The sequence below is a fragment of the Arachis ipaensis genome, chromosome B05 (genome assembly GCF_000816755.2).
Source record: "Arachis ipaensis cultivar K30076 chromosome B05, Araip1.1, whole genome shotgun sequence".
Taxonomy (NCBI): Eukaryota; Viridiplantae; Streptophyta; class Magnoliopsida; order Fabales; family Fabaceae; genus Arachis; species Arachis ipaensis.
In genome coordinates, this window is record NC_029789.2 from 144,196,664 (window position 1) to 144,215,355 (window position 18,692).

The 18,692-nt window shown below is 37.4% G+C and overlaps 1 protein-coding gene across 1 annotated transcript; it reads right to left on the minus strand.

Moving 5' to 3' along the window:
• On the minus strand, window positions 8,054–17,818 carry LOC107641439. Its single transcript, XM_016344933.1, has 6 exons — window positions 17,666–17,818; window positions 9,054–10,028; window positions 8,796–8,873; window positions 8,613–8,665; window positions 8,295–8,461; window positions 8,054–8,205 (listed from the first exon to the last, which is right to left on the minus strand). The coding sequence occupies exons 1-6, from the start codon at window positions 17,816–17,818 to the stop codon at window positions 8,054–8,056; spliced, it is 1,578 nt and encodes a 525-aa protein (XP_016200419.1).

Genomic DNA, 18,692 nt, shown 5'->3' on the forward strand with positions numbered 1-18,692 from the left:
GCCTGTTATTATAATTAAATTTTATTATTATAAAATATAATTAGTTTTTAAAATATCTAATTACAAATTAAAATATTAAATAGTAATTTAAATAATAATATATAATTTAAAATTTAATTTTTATATTTCATATTTTAAAACCTTGACAATATAATTAAAATATCTTTTTTTGTATATGTCTTTAAACAATCATTTATAACTCAACTTTCATACAATTAGCTCTTGATGATATTCATAGTTAAAAAAGTTCATTCAATTAGTGTAGTTATTATGAAAAAAACTAAAGCTAATTTTAAAAGAAGAAACACAAATGGATAGATAATATTCTTTCGAATCAATTTCTAAGAAAAAACACCAATCTTATTTAAATTTGAAAATTGATTATTATAATGGACATCTAATATAAAGTTCTCAAATTGGCTATCAAGTGTCGAAAGTTGAATAAAAAATTATGGAAGTCACTCATATAAAGACGTTTAAGACGTCTTTTTTTAAAGACGATTTTTTAATAATTAAAATTCAACTTATATAATCGATTAAACTGTGTTATTTTTGTCAAAATTAGACCAAATAAATTAGTTTGACCGAAGAATTGATAAAGTAAATCTTAAACCGTCTAAATTAATATTTTTTATAAAGATGATTACAATACTCCTATTATAAAATTATAAGAAAATCAAATCAACTACTATATATTATGAACTTAACAATTGAGATTAAATTAATCTATGTCTAAGTTTCTATATCTATAATTTCATTGATGTGTATAGTAGTTACTGTATCTATGAACTCATTTTTTAAATGATTAAAATAATATATATATTAATTTTAAAAATTTTAAATTCTAACATTACAATAGAGAAGTAAAAAACTAGAATTTAAGATTTTTAAAATTAATATATATAATAAAAATATTTTAGTCATTTTTTATAATAAGAGTATTATAGTCATTTTCTATAAAAAAAAATTATTAATTTAGATCAGTTCAAGATTTGATTTACCGATTTTTCGGTCAAACCGGTTTGTTTGGTCTAATTTTGACAAAAATAACATAATTTGATCGATTATATAAGTTGAATTTTAATTATTAAAACACGTCTTTAAAAAAATGACATTTTAAGCATCTTTACGTGAGTGACTCCCAAAAATTATTGTAGGGTCAAATTTAATAATTTAATGGGGGCAAATAAATATTATTATCATATACTACTTAAAAAATTTTCAAATTGTAGTGGGGGCGCTTGCCCCACACTAATGCACTTGGAACTGTCCCTACTTCAACCCAGGCCAAAATATCACTGTTTTACGCTTCTTCTTCTCCTACACTCTCACTTTCCTCTTCAAATTGGATTGTCCTTCATCCCTCTCTTCTCACTGCAACCATCCTCTAATTTAAATTTTTCGGTTATAATCGTTAACAGAGACAACACCGTGTGCAAAGACAATATTATTATTATATACTACTCAATAAAATTTTAAATTGTAGTGAGGAGTACTTACCCCCACACCTACATGAGTGGATCTTTCCCTGGCGATATGTATTTTTTGGCTCACCTACGACATAATTTGCATGGGAAATTGTTAATCATTTGTCAAGAACTCGTCCGGAATTATCGCCCACATATATTGACGAAGACCAATTGTCACCTCCAACAGTTATCAAGTGAAGACCTCTATCAAAAGTACCGTAAGTCTGACCTGCTTATTTAAAGTCGTTGATCATATATGATAGATTTTAGGAAGCGGATATGGTGTTCCATTGTACTTTTATGGAATTACAGTGTATCAAGCTTTTCTATCGTAGAGATTTAATTTAAACTATTGGAAGGGCCAAGATGTAAGGAGTTGTAGTTATTGTGCAGCACATTGGAGTAAAGAGTATGGAAGGCAGTCAACAGGCCCAACAATTGAGCTTTGCTGGAGGAGTGTAAATGTCTTCTTTCTCCAAGTGGCAATCATATTGCCACTTAAACAAGCTGCACCAAGTTCGAACTCCAGCTGAGACTGGGATGAGGTTTGATAAAACCTCAAAGTGTGGGTGTGTGGGTGTGTGTTGTGATATCTAGGATTGGGGGTTGTCCAATTCACTTGACAAAAAAAAAATGTCTTCTTTCTCCATTAGTGTTAGGCGGCAAGAGGCAAGATTAGCCACAGTTGAGGTCGAGGCCAGCCGAGCCAATGCTGTTGTGGGGCCTTAATTAGGTATAGGCGTTGGGTTGATTGGGCCAGTGGAGGATGGACCCTGCAAGGAGAGTCGGTTGTGGAATAGACAGTGTAGGTGAATTCTTAAGCAGATGGATTTGGGTCTGTAGCTGAAAAACGTGGGCCTTTGCCAAACCAAAGAAAAAAAAATAGAGTTGTTAACTGAATGGTAAAATGTTAATTTTCATTGATAATTTAAGTTATGACTTAGATTGTGAATGTGTATGCTAAAAAGTTGGTCAGTACTATTTTTTTGTATGGTTATTTTTATGTAAACCTTTAATTATTAACCATCCGATGGTGTAGAATGTAATGTAATCGGAAAAGAATAACTCTATTTCATGGAAATGCCTAAGTCTTTGTTCCTGTATTTTGACAAAAGGAGTTGAATACTATGGATGTAATTGATTTAGCGCGTTTGAATTAAAAGTTACACGTTCAATTATGTAGAAAATCTAAATTTATTGTTTGCCTTATTTTTTTATTTGTTAACACAAACGTGGTTGGATGCGTTATACTCTCGCTTAATCTTTTTATTTGTTAACACAAACGTGGTTGGATGCGTTATACTCTCGCTTAATCGAAGCCAAAAATTGTGGCGCGTTTGATAGTAATAGTTGAAAAAGTGAAACAAAAAATCTATTTTATTTTTGCGAATTTTGTCCTTCATCCTTATGTGATGTATAATATTGTCTTTTTGTTAGGGATTTTTTAGTAGTCGTATATTATATTAAATTTTTAATAATTTTTACTAATACAAATTCTTTTATGAAAACTTTTTTCTGTTATTTTTTATTTGATTATGTATAATTTTTTATTTGATTTTGTATAAATTTTATTTTGAGTTCTTGAATTAAAGTGTACTTCGTTTATCGTTCTTAAATTTTTATGATATGAATTATTGAATCCTTTAAAAAGACTAAATTAAATAAAAAGTAAAGTACTAAAAAATGAGTACCGAACAAAAAAAAGATTAAGAGTATTAAATTTCAGGACATAAGTTTAAGTTCTTTTAAGAAAAAACTATAGTGAAAAGAGAGTTTTCACCTGAAAAAATATAATGTGTAATGGTTTTGGGCTATAATGTACTATAATTCGTTTTGATCTTTTATTCGCTAAGAAAGGGAAGATAAAATTTACGTAATGTTGATACGATACGGGTTTGGTTAGTTTCATTTTATAAGTTAGACTCCATGTTAATAATTTTTTGTTTATTAGTTTACGAATAAGCGAATCGTTGACCCTTCTTTTGGATTCTACGAGCAAGCAAGAAGATGGGTAGTAGTGGATAGTTTGCAGCCTTTTAGGGCTTACTTGGTTATAGAATCACATATGTTTTCGTACAATGGTTTAGTGAAAAATGAAAGTAAAAACTGATGAAGAAGGCATAAGTAATAAGAGAGAGTATGGTTAAAACGGTAGTAAGAAGAAAGGTAGAACGTGTGTGATGGATGATGGATGCAAAGTTACCAGCTAGCGGCCACGTTGACTAGTCGATCCGGCACCAGAACCCCTACCTCGGCTTCCCTGTCCCTGCGAGTAAAACCTCTCTTCAAGAATGTCATTGCAGTCGGTGAGATGCTTGACCCTAGCTTCCAAAGTGGTAATTTACCTTGCAACGTCTATGTATTTGGCCCTCCATTCATGGACAATGTCATAGTTATAATCGTGAACATAGATATCCAGCATAGAACAGAGTTTTCTGATGCAAAGCCGGGCAACATCCTCCCAACTTATAGCCGGATCGCGACCAACGGCTCATAAGATGGTGGGGAAACGATAGAGACGATGTGACGGTAGCATCCGCGTCCATCATGGTATGTCTGCATTAGGCACCTGTAAATGGGGTTCGGTATGTCAAGCTTGTCGCAAGCTTTGTCGAGCATCCCGGCGTGTATTAGAGGATCCTTAAGCGGCTTGTCCGGAACAACTGCATGACATGTGTAGAGAAGGAGGCGCTAGGTTATACGTTAACGAGAAAAACGAGAAATAACATGTGCCTAGATTTGAGTATGTTAATGATAAAATAGCAATGCACTACTTACGTCCCGAAGGTTGTGGGTTGACCATCTCCTCTTCATCATGGTACCTAGCCTGCAGGGCTCTCAAGGTGTTCTTTTCTTTTCCACGCCGACCATCTGGCTGTACGGGGGTTCGGCGCCTCGCCGTCGGCAATGCGCTTTTTCCCAACATATCCCTGTTCCCTCCTCCGAAGTAGACCAGCCATGCGTCCAAAGCCTCTTCTAGAGTGTCGTGCCTCTACCAGCTGCAGTACTGGTGCTCATGTGTTTGTTCAAGGAAGTCCTCACGGCATGTGTAGATCCCAGGCACCCATCCCTGGTAGACACAGTAATAATATGGTGAAATTCTATCCTGCATGTTTGAGTAGCTTGTGGTGGTTTGGGTGGTGTGGAGTGGCAAATGCGATGTGGTTTATATACGCGTTTGGAGTGGATGAATGAGTTGGTCAAAGTGGCAAAGTTGACAGGGGGCTGAAACGGGTGCAACATTGAGTCTGGCAGTTATAGCTTTGCAGGGGAATCCGATTCCCCTATGGCCATGTTGGAACGGTTGAATGATTAGACTAAAGGGCATTGAGATTTAGGAAGTATTGGTTGGAGGGCCTTGCACATGAACGAGGAAGGGTTAAGTTGTTTATGACATGGCCTGATTTTGAATTACAGCATGATTAATATGGAATGTCGTAGTAAGGATTAGGAGGGAGTTGTTGAAGTATGAAATGGCATTGCTTTAAGATCATGGGGGCAGCAGTAAGGTTGTTGCGGCTCGCTCATTAAAGAGGACATAGGATCGTGTCTCCTCAGAGGAGTAATTAATGATGGTATTACGGCATCCGACTGACATGGTGACATTGATTTTGTAAAGACATTCGTTAAGGAGAGAGGTGGTGCGATCTGATATATTTTGTAGTAATTAATTGGATATAAAAGCGTGAACGTCAGCTTTCCTTTCCTGGTAGTAAGCGACCAAAAATAAGGTAGGTTGCATTTAGTTTTCACCGAATTTGAATGGTTAAAATTAACTTTAGCACAAGGTGATTTGCGAATAGGAAAGCTCAAATTAAATTAGCGGGAATCTAAGCGGTATTCCCACTTTATGCACATGTCTTGTGTTGTGTGAAGGAATGGTATTCTCGAGAAATGGGAAGCATGTGGTCAGATAGAGAATCAAAGAGATATGATTGAATGACAACTCTGATATTACAACATAGTAAACTACTTAACTTTTCTATATCTTATGCAGAAGGATTGATGCCAGGTACAAATTAAAAAACAGGCGTTCATAATTTTGAAGGAAAATAGTGAAAGAAAATCTTATGAAATTGACTTGTGGATTTGAATATCGGATTATGGAGAAGATAATGTATATGAAAGTGTTACCTGCGAGAGTGTTGGAGCAATGCCAGTGGAGAGTTGCCTTTAGTTGCTCCAGTCGTTTATTAATTGGAACGAATAAAATTAAGAGTCATTACATGACTTTTGTTATAATAACGTTATTAAGTTTTATAAATTAAAAAATAATTTAATATTATAAGTTAACAATATACAGAAATAAAATTTAATAATTTGGTAAATAAGCAAAATAATAATGACTATATGGTTCAAGCTTAAAGTAAGTATGAACTACACGCAACGTAAACGAAAAACATAGTTAAACTCAATACCTAAAGACGTGAAAATACAAAATGCTTAATTTTTAGAATAATTTTATTAAAGATTTGAACTAAAGTAATTGTCTGGCAAAAATTTGTAGTATTTAAGAAACAAATGTAATGTAATGAATCCAGGTCTAAGCGCATAGCATCAAGCAGATATAAATTGAGTTTTAATTAATTAACAACACTGCTTAATCGAAAATATAGTTAAAGTATAATCTAGGAACTAATGGCCAATAATTTAACAAATACTTCAATTGACTTGGACTTGTTTTTGCCGATGGCAACAGAGATAGGAATAACTATGTTATTACAAAATTTTCATACATGTTGCACATAAGACAAAACAAGTTGTAAAAATTCTTTTTTTTTTATAAGTGGTACCGATAAATAATAATAGAATTTAGCACATTGAGTAACTTTATGAGTAACAGGATAGAATAATACAGTTAAATATTTGTTTGAAAAATTTTGCAAAGTTATTAGAGAAAAGTTAAAATAATAGTTGTATAATTTGAATTTAATAGAAGTAGTGTAGATAAAGAGTGTTAGAGTTGAGGATGACTAAAAATTTGATTATATGTTTTATTACAGAATTTTAAAACAAGTTAGACAAAACTAAAAAAGGTTGTAAAATTTACCGCGAATATATCTTGTATTTATGTACGATAATAGAGTTTACCATGTTTAAAGATAGATTTAAAATAGTTTTTAACTAAGTTATTAGATGATTTTTAAAATTGAATGAAATCTTAGTACTACAACTATTCGTAACCTAGTAGTTAAAAAAAAAGAGGAAACTCGCGACTAGTACTCTCTTTTAGTACGATATAATTTTGTCACGGTTGTCATAATTTATGGTTTAACTTTTTTTAGTTTTACGCTATTCTATCTAATACGATGAATAAATCATATTATAAAAAGATATTAATACCCTAAAATTGTTTTTTATAACAAGATAATCACATCTATAAATTAACTTTAAGCAAAATAAGATGAAGAGCTAAAGAGTCGTATAAATAGTTCCTATTGTTCTTGATGGTGTTAGGCATTAAAAATAATATTTCTCTGTCTAAATAGTAAAGTATCAATTGACGTCATTTCAAATAAGTAAAAGATCGAGTTAAACTTTAGGAAACATTTCAAGTGCACCGGGAGTATCGATGCACCAGTTATTTTAACTGTTGATCTGAATTATAAAAAATATATATAATATATATTGATAGAGATCAACGATTAAAACAACTGGTGCACCAGTACTCTCCGGTGCACTTGAAATGCTTCCTAAACTTTAATCTGAGTACAAAAAAACTAAAATGTAAATTTTATTATAAGAATATTAAAGTATCGTTTAATTTGAGAAATGCAATTTATTAATTTCCATTCTACAGAGAGTACAACATAATTTCATTAATGGTTACAATGATCTAGATCTATTTATGCAACTTAAACTTTCCTAGGAAAGTATAAATTTAGTTTAATTCGCAAAACCAATAAAAAATGTTTTCATTTTTTTTAACCTTTGACAAAAAGAGTAATGATTAAGAATTTTAATTTTTGTTCCTAGTTCTCCTAATAATATTTAAATCCGTAAAAATTTAGATGTATAGATTGTTTTGTAAAACCGAAAAGTCGAACCAGGTACTAACATTAGCCATGAATATAAATACACGCATGATTTCGTAAGGTTTAAATTTGCATGCGCATGTCAGTATGTATTTTGTACTGGTAACTAAATTTGTGGCTAATTTTGCTGGATGAGTTAAGCTTGCTAATATTTTCTAACATTTAAAATTGGCAAAGTTATACAATATTATTTACATTTTAGCAAGGTTGCGAGAACCGAATTGGTCGTCGAACCGGTCAAATGACTGGTTCAATGGTTCAATGGTTCAACCGTAGTTGAATCGGTTTAATTAAATATAGAGTGAAATTATAAAAAATTGAATACATAATTTTAAAAAGTTAAATTCAATAATTTTTAAACTAATAAGATTCAAAATTTAACAATTTCACAAAATGAACAATACATAATTTATCATTAAAAGGTCATAAACAACTTCAAATGACAATATTCAAAACGCACATAAATGACAAATGACAAACACAATGTTTTGCAACCAAAAGAGACAATATTCAACAAACAATACTTCAACTAAACAAAGACACTACTCATCAGAAGTCATAATCATCATTAAGTGTTCCGATGTCTCCATCATAAACAGGTAATCCAAAGCCAGCATCTTCAGAAATACCACCAAAAGAAGTATTTGAGGATTCAATTACAACATCAAGCATATCCACTTCAACTTCCATGTCTCCACCATCTAATAAAATAGAAAGAAAACTCAATAAGAAATCAATGTTAATGACATGTATCTTTATGGAAGGAAACAAAGTTTTCTATGTCACTCACCATTAGGATACGAAGGCATAGCATTATCAGTGTATATTAAACTTTCAATGCCTTCAACATCTCCATTAGTAAATTCAGGATCATCCTCATCTGCCATTACCCAAAAATCTACTGTGTCAATGCTTTGAATGTCAATTGGGTCATAATTCCTCTTCTTTCGATGCAACCTAATTGAAGGCATAGGTTATAGGTGACATAAACAATGTCACTTAGCCTTTGATGCTCTAATCGGTTCCTCCTCTTTGAATGGATTTGTTCAAAAAGACTCCAGTTCCTCTCACATCCAGATGAAGAAGAGGTTTGATGAAGAAGACGGACTGCCATTTTTTGCAAATTCGGAGCACTCCCACCGTGTAGCCTCCACCATTCACCTACGTAGATATAAAAATCAAATACTTTTTAATGTTTACCAATTATCACCCAACATAATAAACTTTGAATAAGTCAAATAAGTCAAATAACTAAACTGAACTTGGATATGAAATAAGTCAAATAACTTACCAGGTTCGAGTCTTGATGCCACTCTCTTAGCACTTTCCCTCCCAAAACTTTCTTTACAATCTCAATCCAGCTGTATCTCTTGCATTGCAGCAACGGAGTCATCACAAAGTGTTTCAACATCAAGCAAATCAAGTAAAGATCTCAAAACATTTGCCTTCTCAACAAAACCCTCACTGTAGAAAATGCCCAGATTTAAAAAGTACGCTACCGCATGGAGATCACGCTTCAAATGCTTATCCCACCTCATTTTCAAGATACTCGTGTATGGCGTATAAGCAGCTTTCCGATTTCTGAACAATTGAACATGGTCTTGATAGCATTTTTTGCTCTTTGCATGCCTTCATACACGATTCCCAAAGAGGGTTTTTCATCAGCATCAACAAGCCTCAACAACTTAATAAGAGGACCAACAATTTTCACAGTGGTAAGACAGTCTTGCCAAAACTTACTGTCCAAGACAATTGAGCTAACAATCTTTCCATTAGCACTTTTGGATAACTTATGAGAAGTAAAATATTTGTCTACCATCAATGTCTGCAAATCTTCCTTGTGATCATATATACTTTTCAAAGTAATGAAAACAGTGGCAAAACATGTGACTCCTGGTCGAACAATTTCTATCCAACTTTTTCTTTTTCTAAGCCAAGACAATAAGATCATATGATTGTAGACAAACACAGTCATTTTTGAAGCACGGGAAGCAAGGTCAAATATATGAGGAATACTTGCAATATCTTTCAAAGTAAGATTGATACAATGGGCAGCACAAGGAGACCAAAATATATTTGGGTATTTTTCATGAATAAGTTTTCCAGCAGATACATAATTAGCAGCATTATCAGTGACCACATGCACAATGTTACTAGGCCCGACCCACTCAATAACATCAGCAAACAAATTAAACAATGCATTGGCAGTTTTTATCACATCAGAAGCATCAACAGTCTTAACAAATGACATACCAGCAGGACAATAAACTAGAAAGTTAATTAAAGTTCGTTGCCTTTGATCAGTCCACTCATCTGCCATCAGTGTACAACCGGTGTTTTTCCATGAGCTCCTATACTTTTCAACCAGCAATTGACACTCTCTCTTAAGATAAGCCAGCAAATGAACTCTCATTTCATCATATGACGGTCTCTTAAAACCAAGTCCAATTGCAGCAACACCATCCAATGCAGGTTGAAAGTAAGGTGATTGAATTGCATTGAAAGGAATACGTGCATCAACAATCTATTTGGCAAGTCCCAACTTAGCCTTGTGCACAATTTCTTTACTAGCCAAAACACTTCTCAAAGTCGGTTGAGATCCTGGAGTAGTTCTTTCTTTAAAGTAACTTTCAATTTGTGTAGCTACTACAGCTCTTTTCTTTCCTTTGTCTCCCGTTGTTGTAGGAACAACAACTTGTATAGGGTTAGGCGATTTAGCCTCTTGTGCAGGTGCTTCCCCACCATAAGCCTCCTCCTCAAATTTTCTTTTCTCCGTCTTATTTTTTTGTTTTCCATCAGAATCCTTTTGAATTGAAGTTCAACTTCTTTAGTTACTTTGCTACATACTTTGATTTGTCCAGGAATTTTCCCAAGATGATATTTCATCCTATATATCCCCCCTCCATTATAAGTATTCAAACAAAAGATACACGTATATTGTGCCTTATGATTTTTATCATATTTCATGTAACACCCTACCATATAGAGTCTTATGCTTAAGTCATAATTCAGAGATGGCAAGGTATTACAACCTCTAAAATAAAACTTAGTACGAATAGTATTGTGAAAATGATTATAACTAAGATCCTTTTTTAAAAAAAAGGGTAAAACAAAATTCGTAACTCGAAAGCGCAACACTCCGATCGATAACGCAATGAACAAGGAATAACCAACGCGAGATTATATATACAAGAGAGTGTCAAAAACAGGAATATCAAAATTCAAAATCCGGTTGCGAAGATAACCGGTCCGAGCATAGCAATATACACATATAAATAGAATAAGATACCCCAAGAAAACCCAAAGGGACACAATACAGAAAATCTATTCTCCAAAATCTCTTATAAGAGGAGTCATCACAGTTTGTATTATTCAATGGAGATAAAAGTATCTAAGCAAAATATATAGACCAAAACAGAGCCCCGAGAACAAAGGATCTTCGCTAATACTTCACAAAATCCGCATGGGTGAGAACCAGAGGTTCCCAGCATGGTAATATCCTCCACATATATAATACATAATAAAAGAGGAAAGCCAAAGGCAATCCTAGAACTTCCTCCAGATAAAATCAAAGCTTATAAACAAGTTAAACCATAAAGGGCATCTGACTAAAGATCCTTCAGTCTAACTAATACTTCCCTTTCCAATTCCTTCAGACCTCCCAACTGCCAGTAGGAGTATAAAATAGCAAACACAGTTATAACAGACAAGAGATATACAAATAGGAACAAATAAGGCATTTAGACAGGTAGCAAGTAATATGCAGTCAAATAGGCAATCTCAATCAATTCACATAGTATGCATATGATGAATGCCTGTCCCTAATGGTTGATGATATCATCTGTCGGTTATAGAGCCAACCCGACAAGTCCTGGTAGCTAACCGTTGGACTGTCCCTCTGTCGTGTCTCTCCAACTCGAGTTATACTCAATATAAACTTGATCATAAACATGATCCATATCCATCACCCTCACTGGTGAATATTTATGGGGGTGAGCTCATCCGAGGCTTTCATAGTGCCCGGCCACCCTGACAACATAGGGTTAACAGAGCTTCGAGTCTCAACCTGGAGCACGTGGTGGCTAGCCACTGCTTTCTTCCATGGAAACTCTCATCTTCGATAGTGGAAGTGCAACATTCACAATTCATTCAACAGCATATATGCATTTATACTTAGCCATAATCATGGCCCCGCCGTCACACGGCAATAATCCAGCCATCCGACTCACGGTTAAATCCATAACCAGCCAATTCATTAACAATCACGGCCTTTTGGCTCATGGCATAACCCGCACTTCTACCGCCATCCACCGCATCTCACATAATCATCTTTGATCCTCAATGATCATCCATTTTCCCTTGCTTCACTCGCAAGTTGCCACATTCACTAGCTCCTTTTTCTCATTGCTAGGCATAACATAATGATTTAAGACATAAGTGGTGAGATCGGAGGCTTAGAAGTGTGAAATTTGGCTTTTAAAACTCAGAAATCAACTTTGGGATGAAAACAGGACCACGCGTACGTGCACGCGTGGATGGCCACAAAATTCATCGACGCGAAAGCGTCATACGCGCGCGGATTGAAAAATAGCCAAACGACGCGGAAGCATCAGCCACGCGCACGCATGGGTGCTCTTGTGCCCCAGGCACAAAACTGGCACAACTTTGGCACAGCTCTTTGGAAAATAGCTGGGCATTTGGTGCAGCGCATCGACGCGCTCGCGCACACCACGCGCACGCATGGATGATGCTTTCTTGAAGAACGGCGCGTACGCGCCAAGTGCGCCTACGCGCGGGGGGTCATTCTGCTAAAAATTTTCTAAGTTAAAAGCTGCAGAATTCACAGATTCAACCCCCAATCTTCCGACGGACATAACTTTCTCATTTTAAATCGTTTTCCGGCCGTTCTTTCAACGGCATGGACATCCCGGATCCAACTTTATTTCTAAACAAGTTTGGTACAAAACGGGGATCCGTAGTCCAAGTTATGTCTCATCAAATTATGCCTAAAAACCATGTTTTCATACAAAACCACAAGGTGCCATTTTCAAAACAAGCCATTTTCAACTCTTTTCAAAATCAACCAAAACATGCCAATTTCAACCCTTTTTGAAATCAATCAAAATGTACCAAAATCAACATCAAGCCATCCTCAACTCACACATTGACACTTTACCAAAATTTCCAAAGTCACCATCTAACCATTTTAACACTCCTCAATCAAATGGCTAAAGGACAAACACAATATCATGTCATACATCCTTCCTCATCCCAATTTCCAATAATACCATTTCCAATCAACCATCATTATACCTAATCAACATCATACTCACCATCAACATGGTACCACCCATCAATTCAACCTTAATCATCCATCAAGCATATATTACAACATGTATTTCTCATATATCAGACAATCAAGGCATCAATATTTATAATCACATATATGTTCACATCATATATCTCAACCATTCAACAACATCAACAATTCATTGCCTATCTTAGGGCCTCTAGCCTAAGTATTTCCTACCACATTACATATTAGATACGGGAAATCGAGACCATACCTTAGCTGATTTCTCAAGCTCAACTGGAGCACTTCCAAACCACTTGTCCACAAGCCCTCTAGGTCTCAACACCTCTAAGAACAAATTTTTTGCATACAAAACCCTCTTCCAAGCTTTCCAAAATCACCAATCAAGCTCCAATATTCACATATACACAACCTAAGCCACAATCATCATACCCATACACAACATCTCAATACCCAAACATCATAGAACAACAAAATTATACTAGGGTTGAGAATCTTACCACACTCAAGGTCCAAGGAGGCAAGATTAACCTTCTCCTTCAAGAGAGTTGGGTTCTATAACATCAAAGAACCCAAAATCTCAACATTTCACCCATGAAACTCGAAAACAAGGGCTGAAATTTCGAACAGAAAAACGTGTCTTACCTCAAGATTGATTGTATGGGTTTTGTAGAGCTCTCCACGGAGAATGCGTGGTCGTAAACGGTGCGGCAATCGGAGCTCTAGATCAAAAGTTATGGTGGTTTGAAGATCAAATGAGAGAAACAACTTGAGAGAGTGTTCTTCCCTTCCTCTCCACCATTTCAGCGTGAATTAGAGTGTTGTGAGGAGAGAGAGAGTGCTGAAATGAGTGTTTTTAGGGTTTAGTTATGTTGGGCCAAGGGCCCACTTTGGGTCCGGTTGGCCCGGTTTAGCCCGTTCGATCCAATCTTGATCCGATTTCTATAAAATTGGTACCGAAATTCTTGTCTCAATCTCCTATATCATATTATGCCATAAGAATCACATTTTTTGGCTTTCTAGAATAAATTCTCATTTATGGGTTAATTTGCCGTTAATTAACCGAGTCTTACATTCTACCCACCTAATTGGGAATTTTGCCCACAAAATTCAAATTCAATTACCTGAGAATAAGTGCGGATAATCCGTTCGCATCTCCGACTCAAGTTCCCAAGTGTGTTCCTCGACACCGCCTTGACTCCAAGCCACTTTGACTAATGAAACCTCCTTTTCACGCAACCGTTTGATACTAGTATCATCAATTCTAACTGAAGCCACTGGAAGCGTCAAATCTTCTCTTAACTGAACCGATTCAGGTTCTAACACATGGCTAGCATCAGGAGTGTACTTCCGAAGCTGTGACACGTGAAACACATCGTACAGGTTTGAAAGATGAGGTGGTAGAGCCATCCGATACGCCACCGGTCCAATCCTCTCCAGGATCTGAAATGGACCAATGTATCGAGGATTCAAATTCTTCGCTTTAATCGCCCTACCTACTCTTGTGGTCGAAGTAACCTTTAGGAAAACATGATCTCCTTCCTCAAATTCCAAGGGCTTCCGCCTCTGATCGGCGTAGCTCTCCTGGCGACTCTGCGCCGTAAGTATCCTATCTCGGATTTTCTTGACTTGTTCAGTAGTCTCAGCTATCATCTCCGGCCCCAACAAGCCTTTCTCTCCAGCTTCATACCAGCATAGCAGAGATTGACATTTCCTCCCATACATTGCTTCATACGAAGCCATTCCGATGCTCGCATGGTAACTATTATTGTATGCAAACTCCACTAACGGCATATACCGATCCCAACTTGCCGGTTGGTCCAAAACACAAGCTCTCAACATATCCTCTAGTGTTTGGATTGTCCTCTCGGACTGACCATTTGTTTGAGGATGGTAAGCTATACTCAAGCTTAATCGGGTTCCAAAAGCTTTCTAAAATGCACTCCAGAACCTCGAAGTGAAACGAGGATCTCTATCAGAGATTATAGTAGCAGGTACACCATGAAGTCTCACAATTTCCTTTATGTATAACCATGCTAGCTCCTCAAGGGTGTAAGTCATCCGAATGGGTAAAAAGTGAGCTGACTTCGTCAGTCGGTCCACAATCACCCAGATAGCATCGAAACCAGTCCTAGTCCTTGGCAATCCCGACACAAAGTCTATTGCAATACTTTCCCACTTCCATTGCGGAACCTCTAAAGGTTGCAACATCCCGGAAGGTCTTTGATGTTCAATCTTCACCTTTTGACAAGTTAAGCACTTTGAAACATATTTCGCCACATCATTCTTCATACCCGGCCACCAAAACATCGCCTCTAGATCATGGTACATCTTAGTACTTCCCGGGTGAATGGAGAATCCGCTTTTGTGTGCCTCCTTTAAGATATCTTGCCTCAAAGTGCCAACTTCCGGCACAATGATCCTACCCTTGAATCTCCATAACCCATCTTTTTCTTCCGACACTCTCCACTGTTTCCCTTCCTCAATAGCCGGTAACACCTTCCATAACGCTTCATCATTTTCATGAGCCTTTAGGAGTTCGGACTTAAAATCACTTGAGATTTCTAATCGGATCAAGCACAGAGTTCCAGTTACTTCTTGAGCACCAATTTTTTTTTGTTAGACTCTCAAATCCCTTGAACAATTTCTCTTCTTGAAGCATCATCCAAGCCGCATACAACGACTTCCGACTTAACGCATCCGCCACTATATTCGCCTTTCCCGGATGGTAATTCAACTCAAAGTCGTAGTCCTTCAATAATTTCATCCACCTCCTTTGCCTCATATTAAGCTCTTTCTGATCAAAGAGGTATTTCAAGCTCTTGTGATCGGAGAAGACTTGGAACTTAACCCCATAGAGATAATGCCCCCACACCTTCAAGGCAAACACAACTGCAGCGAGTTCTGAATCGTGCATAGGGTAATTAACTTTATGAGGTCTCAACTGTCGTGAGGCACATGCCACCACATTATGATGCTGCATCAGCACGCACCCTAGACCCTTTAATGATGCACCACAGTACACCCCAAAAGGCTCGTTCGGCTCAGGTACGCTAACACAGGTGCAGTGGTCAACTTTTCCTTCAATGCCTGAAAGCTCTCCTCGCACTCGGGAGTCCAAACAAACGGAGTGTCTTTGCGGGTTAACTTTGTCAACGGCAAAGCTAATTGCGAAAAGCCTTTGATGAACCTTCGGTAATAGCCGGCTAAGCCCAGAGAACTCCTTATCTCCGTTACGGTGGTTGGTTGCTTCCAATCCCTCACAGTCTCCACCTTAGCTGGGTCTACGGCTATTCCCTTCTTACTCACCACGTGACCCCAAAACTTCACCTCACTCTTCCAAAACTCACACTTAGACGGTTTCGCATAGAGTTTCTTCTCCTTTAGAATTTGCAACCCAGTCCTCAAGTGTTCCGCATGCTCTTCTTCAGTGTTGGAGTAATTCAGTATGTCGTCAATGAAGACAACAACGAATTTATCCAGAAATGGTCGGAACACTCTGTTCATATAATCCATGAATACTGCAGGAGCGTTTGTCAACCCAAAGGACATCACAGTGTACTCGTAATGACCATAACGAGTCCTGAAAGCGGTCTTAGGGATATCCTCACCCCTCACTCTTATCTGGTGATAACCGGATCGCAAATCGATCTTGGAGAAACCCCCAACTCCTTGTAACTGATTCATGAGATCATCAATTCTCGGCAATGGGTACTTATTCTTTATTGTGACCTTGTTCAGCTGCCTGTAGTCCACACAGAGCCACATACTCCCATCTTTCTTCTTTACCAGTAACACTGGCGCAACCCACGGTGAAACACTTGGTCGGATAAAATTCTTACCCAACAGATCCTCTAGCTGAGACTTTAACTCAGCCATTTATAGTGGTGACATCCTATACGGAGCACTCGAGATTGGTCCAACCCCAGGCACCAACTCGATAGCAAACTCGACCTCTCGGTTAGGTGGAAATTCATCAATGTCATCGGCAAACACCTCCGAAAACTCACACACCACCGGAATCTGTTCCAACCTTTAATCATCACCCAAAACACCCGCGGTTAACAACAGGATACCCTGACGTTCGGTTCTGGAACAGTTCACCATCATCGAATTCAAGTAATAATTATTCACCACGACCGGCCCTTCTGTATCTTCCGACATAAAGTACACCGACCTTGTAGAGCAATCGAGCAGGACATGGTTCTCAGATAACCAGTCCAATCCCAGGATAAGATTAAGACCGATCATCAGTAAACAGATTAAATTATGGACAAATCACGCTGCTTGAACCTAAACGAAACTTTCGGGCATACTAGCCTAGTTACCATGGCCTTATGGGTAGCATTATATACTTTTTGGTCATAACCTAAGGTTACAATCTTCAATCCTAACTCATGGGTTTTCTCAAATGCAATAAACGAATGCGATGCTCCCGAATCAAATAAAGCATTTAAAGTTTGACCAGCCATTTCACGGTTACCTCGAATGAGTGTCTCGGATCCCTCGGCACCTATAGCTGAGGTGGTGAACACCCGACCAGTCTGCTGCGCCTCCTCGGCACCTTGTTTCTGCTTCTCCGAACACCTTGGGAGCTTATGTCCTGCCTTACCACAGAAATAGCACAAACCCCATCCGGCCAAGCACGGGACCCCCGGATGGTGACTTCCACACCTAGCACAAGCTTAAGCACTCTGTGGTTACTTCCCAAACCTTTTACCTTGGGAGTTGTTGTTGTTGGGCCTCCTGAAAGAGCCTCCCCGCTTGAAAGGCGGACCTCTAGGTGCAAAGCTCTTCCCTCGGTTCTGTGGGAATGATCCCTTGTGATTCCCTCTCTCAGCAGCTGCCTTCTTCAAACACTCTTCAGCAATCCCACACTTGTTCACCAACACAGCAAAAGTTCTGATCTCCATTGGTCTCTGAGCTCCATTTTTGTCGTTGCCATGGTTGTTCATCTGTTGTCCAAAAGCCTCTGCAGTGGCCTGCATAGCCGCAGCCATGTTCTCCAATGCCGTTATAAGGTTTACCGGGTCATTTGGGTTGGCTCTCGGTCCCGGAGGGTTAGTACGACCTCTCCCACGGCCTCTACCGCGTCCACGAGGTGCCATCTGGTCCCTATACACACCAAACAATCAATATTAAGTTGATCAGTCTCAATATCGGAAGTCTAGTGCTTCAAAGTCCCAAATGCATGCTCATGAACGTTTATGCCAATTATATCAAACAGATATACTAATAGCACATAACACACATACAGAGAATGCATAGAATCATAGTCAGTCCGTCCCTCAGACTCTACAGAAACGAACTGCTCTGATACCATAATGTAACACCCTACCATACAGAGTCTTATGCTTAAGTCATAATTCAAAGATGGCAAGGTATTACGACCTCTAAAATAAAACTTAGTACGAATAGTATTGTGAAAAATGATTATAACTAGGATCCTTTTTTAAAAAAAAAGGGTAAAACAAAATTCGTAACTCGAAAGCGCAACACTCCGATCGATAACGCAATGAACAAGGATAAACCAACGCGAGATTATATATACAAAAGAGTGTCAAAAACGGGAATATCAAAACTCAAAATCCAGCTGCGAAGATAACCGGTCCGAGCATAGCAATATACACATATAAATAGAATAAGATACCCCAAGGAAACCCAAAGGGACACAATACAGAAAACCTATTCCCCAAAATCTCCTATAAGAGGAGTCATCACAGTTTGTATTATTCAATGGAGATAAAAGTATCTAAGCAAAACATATAGACCAAAACAGAGCCCCGAGAACAAAGGATCTTCGCTAATCCAGAAGTCTCCAGTACGCTTTAGCGAGAAACCTCACGTCCTGCATATGAAAACCACAAAATCTGC

What these genes read in the sequence shown, in the direction of transcription:
- LOC107641439 (XM_016344933.1), bottom strand. Translation starts at nt 17,818, where the DNA reads ATGGCTGCGGCTATGCAGGCCACTGCAGAGGCTTTTGGACAACAGATG. An exon ending in GGCATCAAGACTCGAACCTG is followed by an intron (nt 8,666 to 8,795) that starts GTAAGTTATTTG and finishes ATATCTACGTAG; the next exon opens with GTGAATGGTGGAGGCTACAC. An exon ending in TATGCCTTCGTATCCTAATG is followed by an intron (nt 8,206 to 8,294) that starts GTGAGTGACATA and finishes CTATTTTATTAG; the next exon opens with ATGGTGGAGACATGGAAGTT.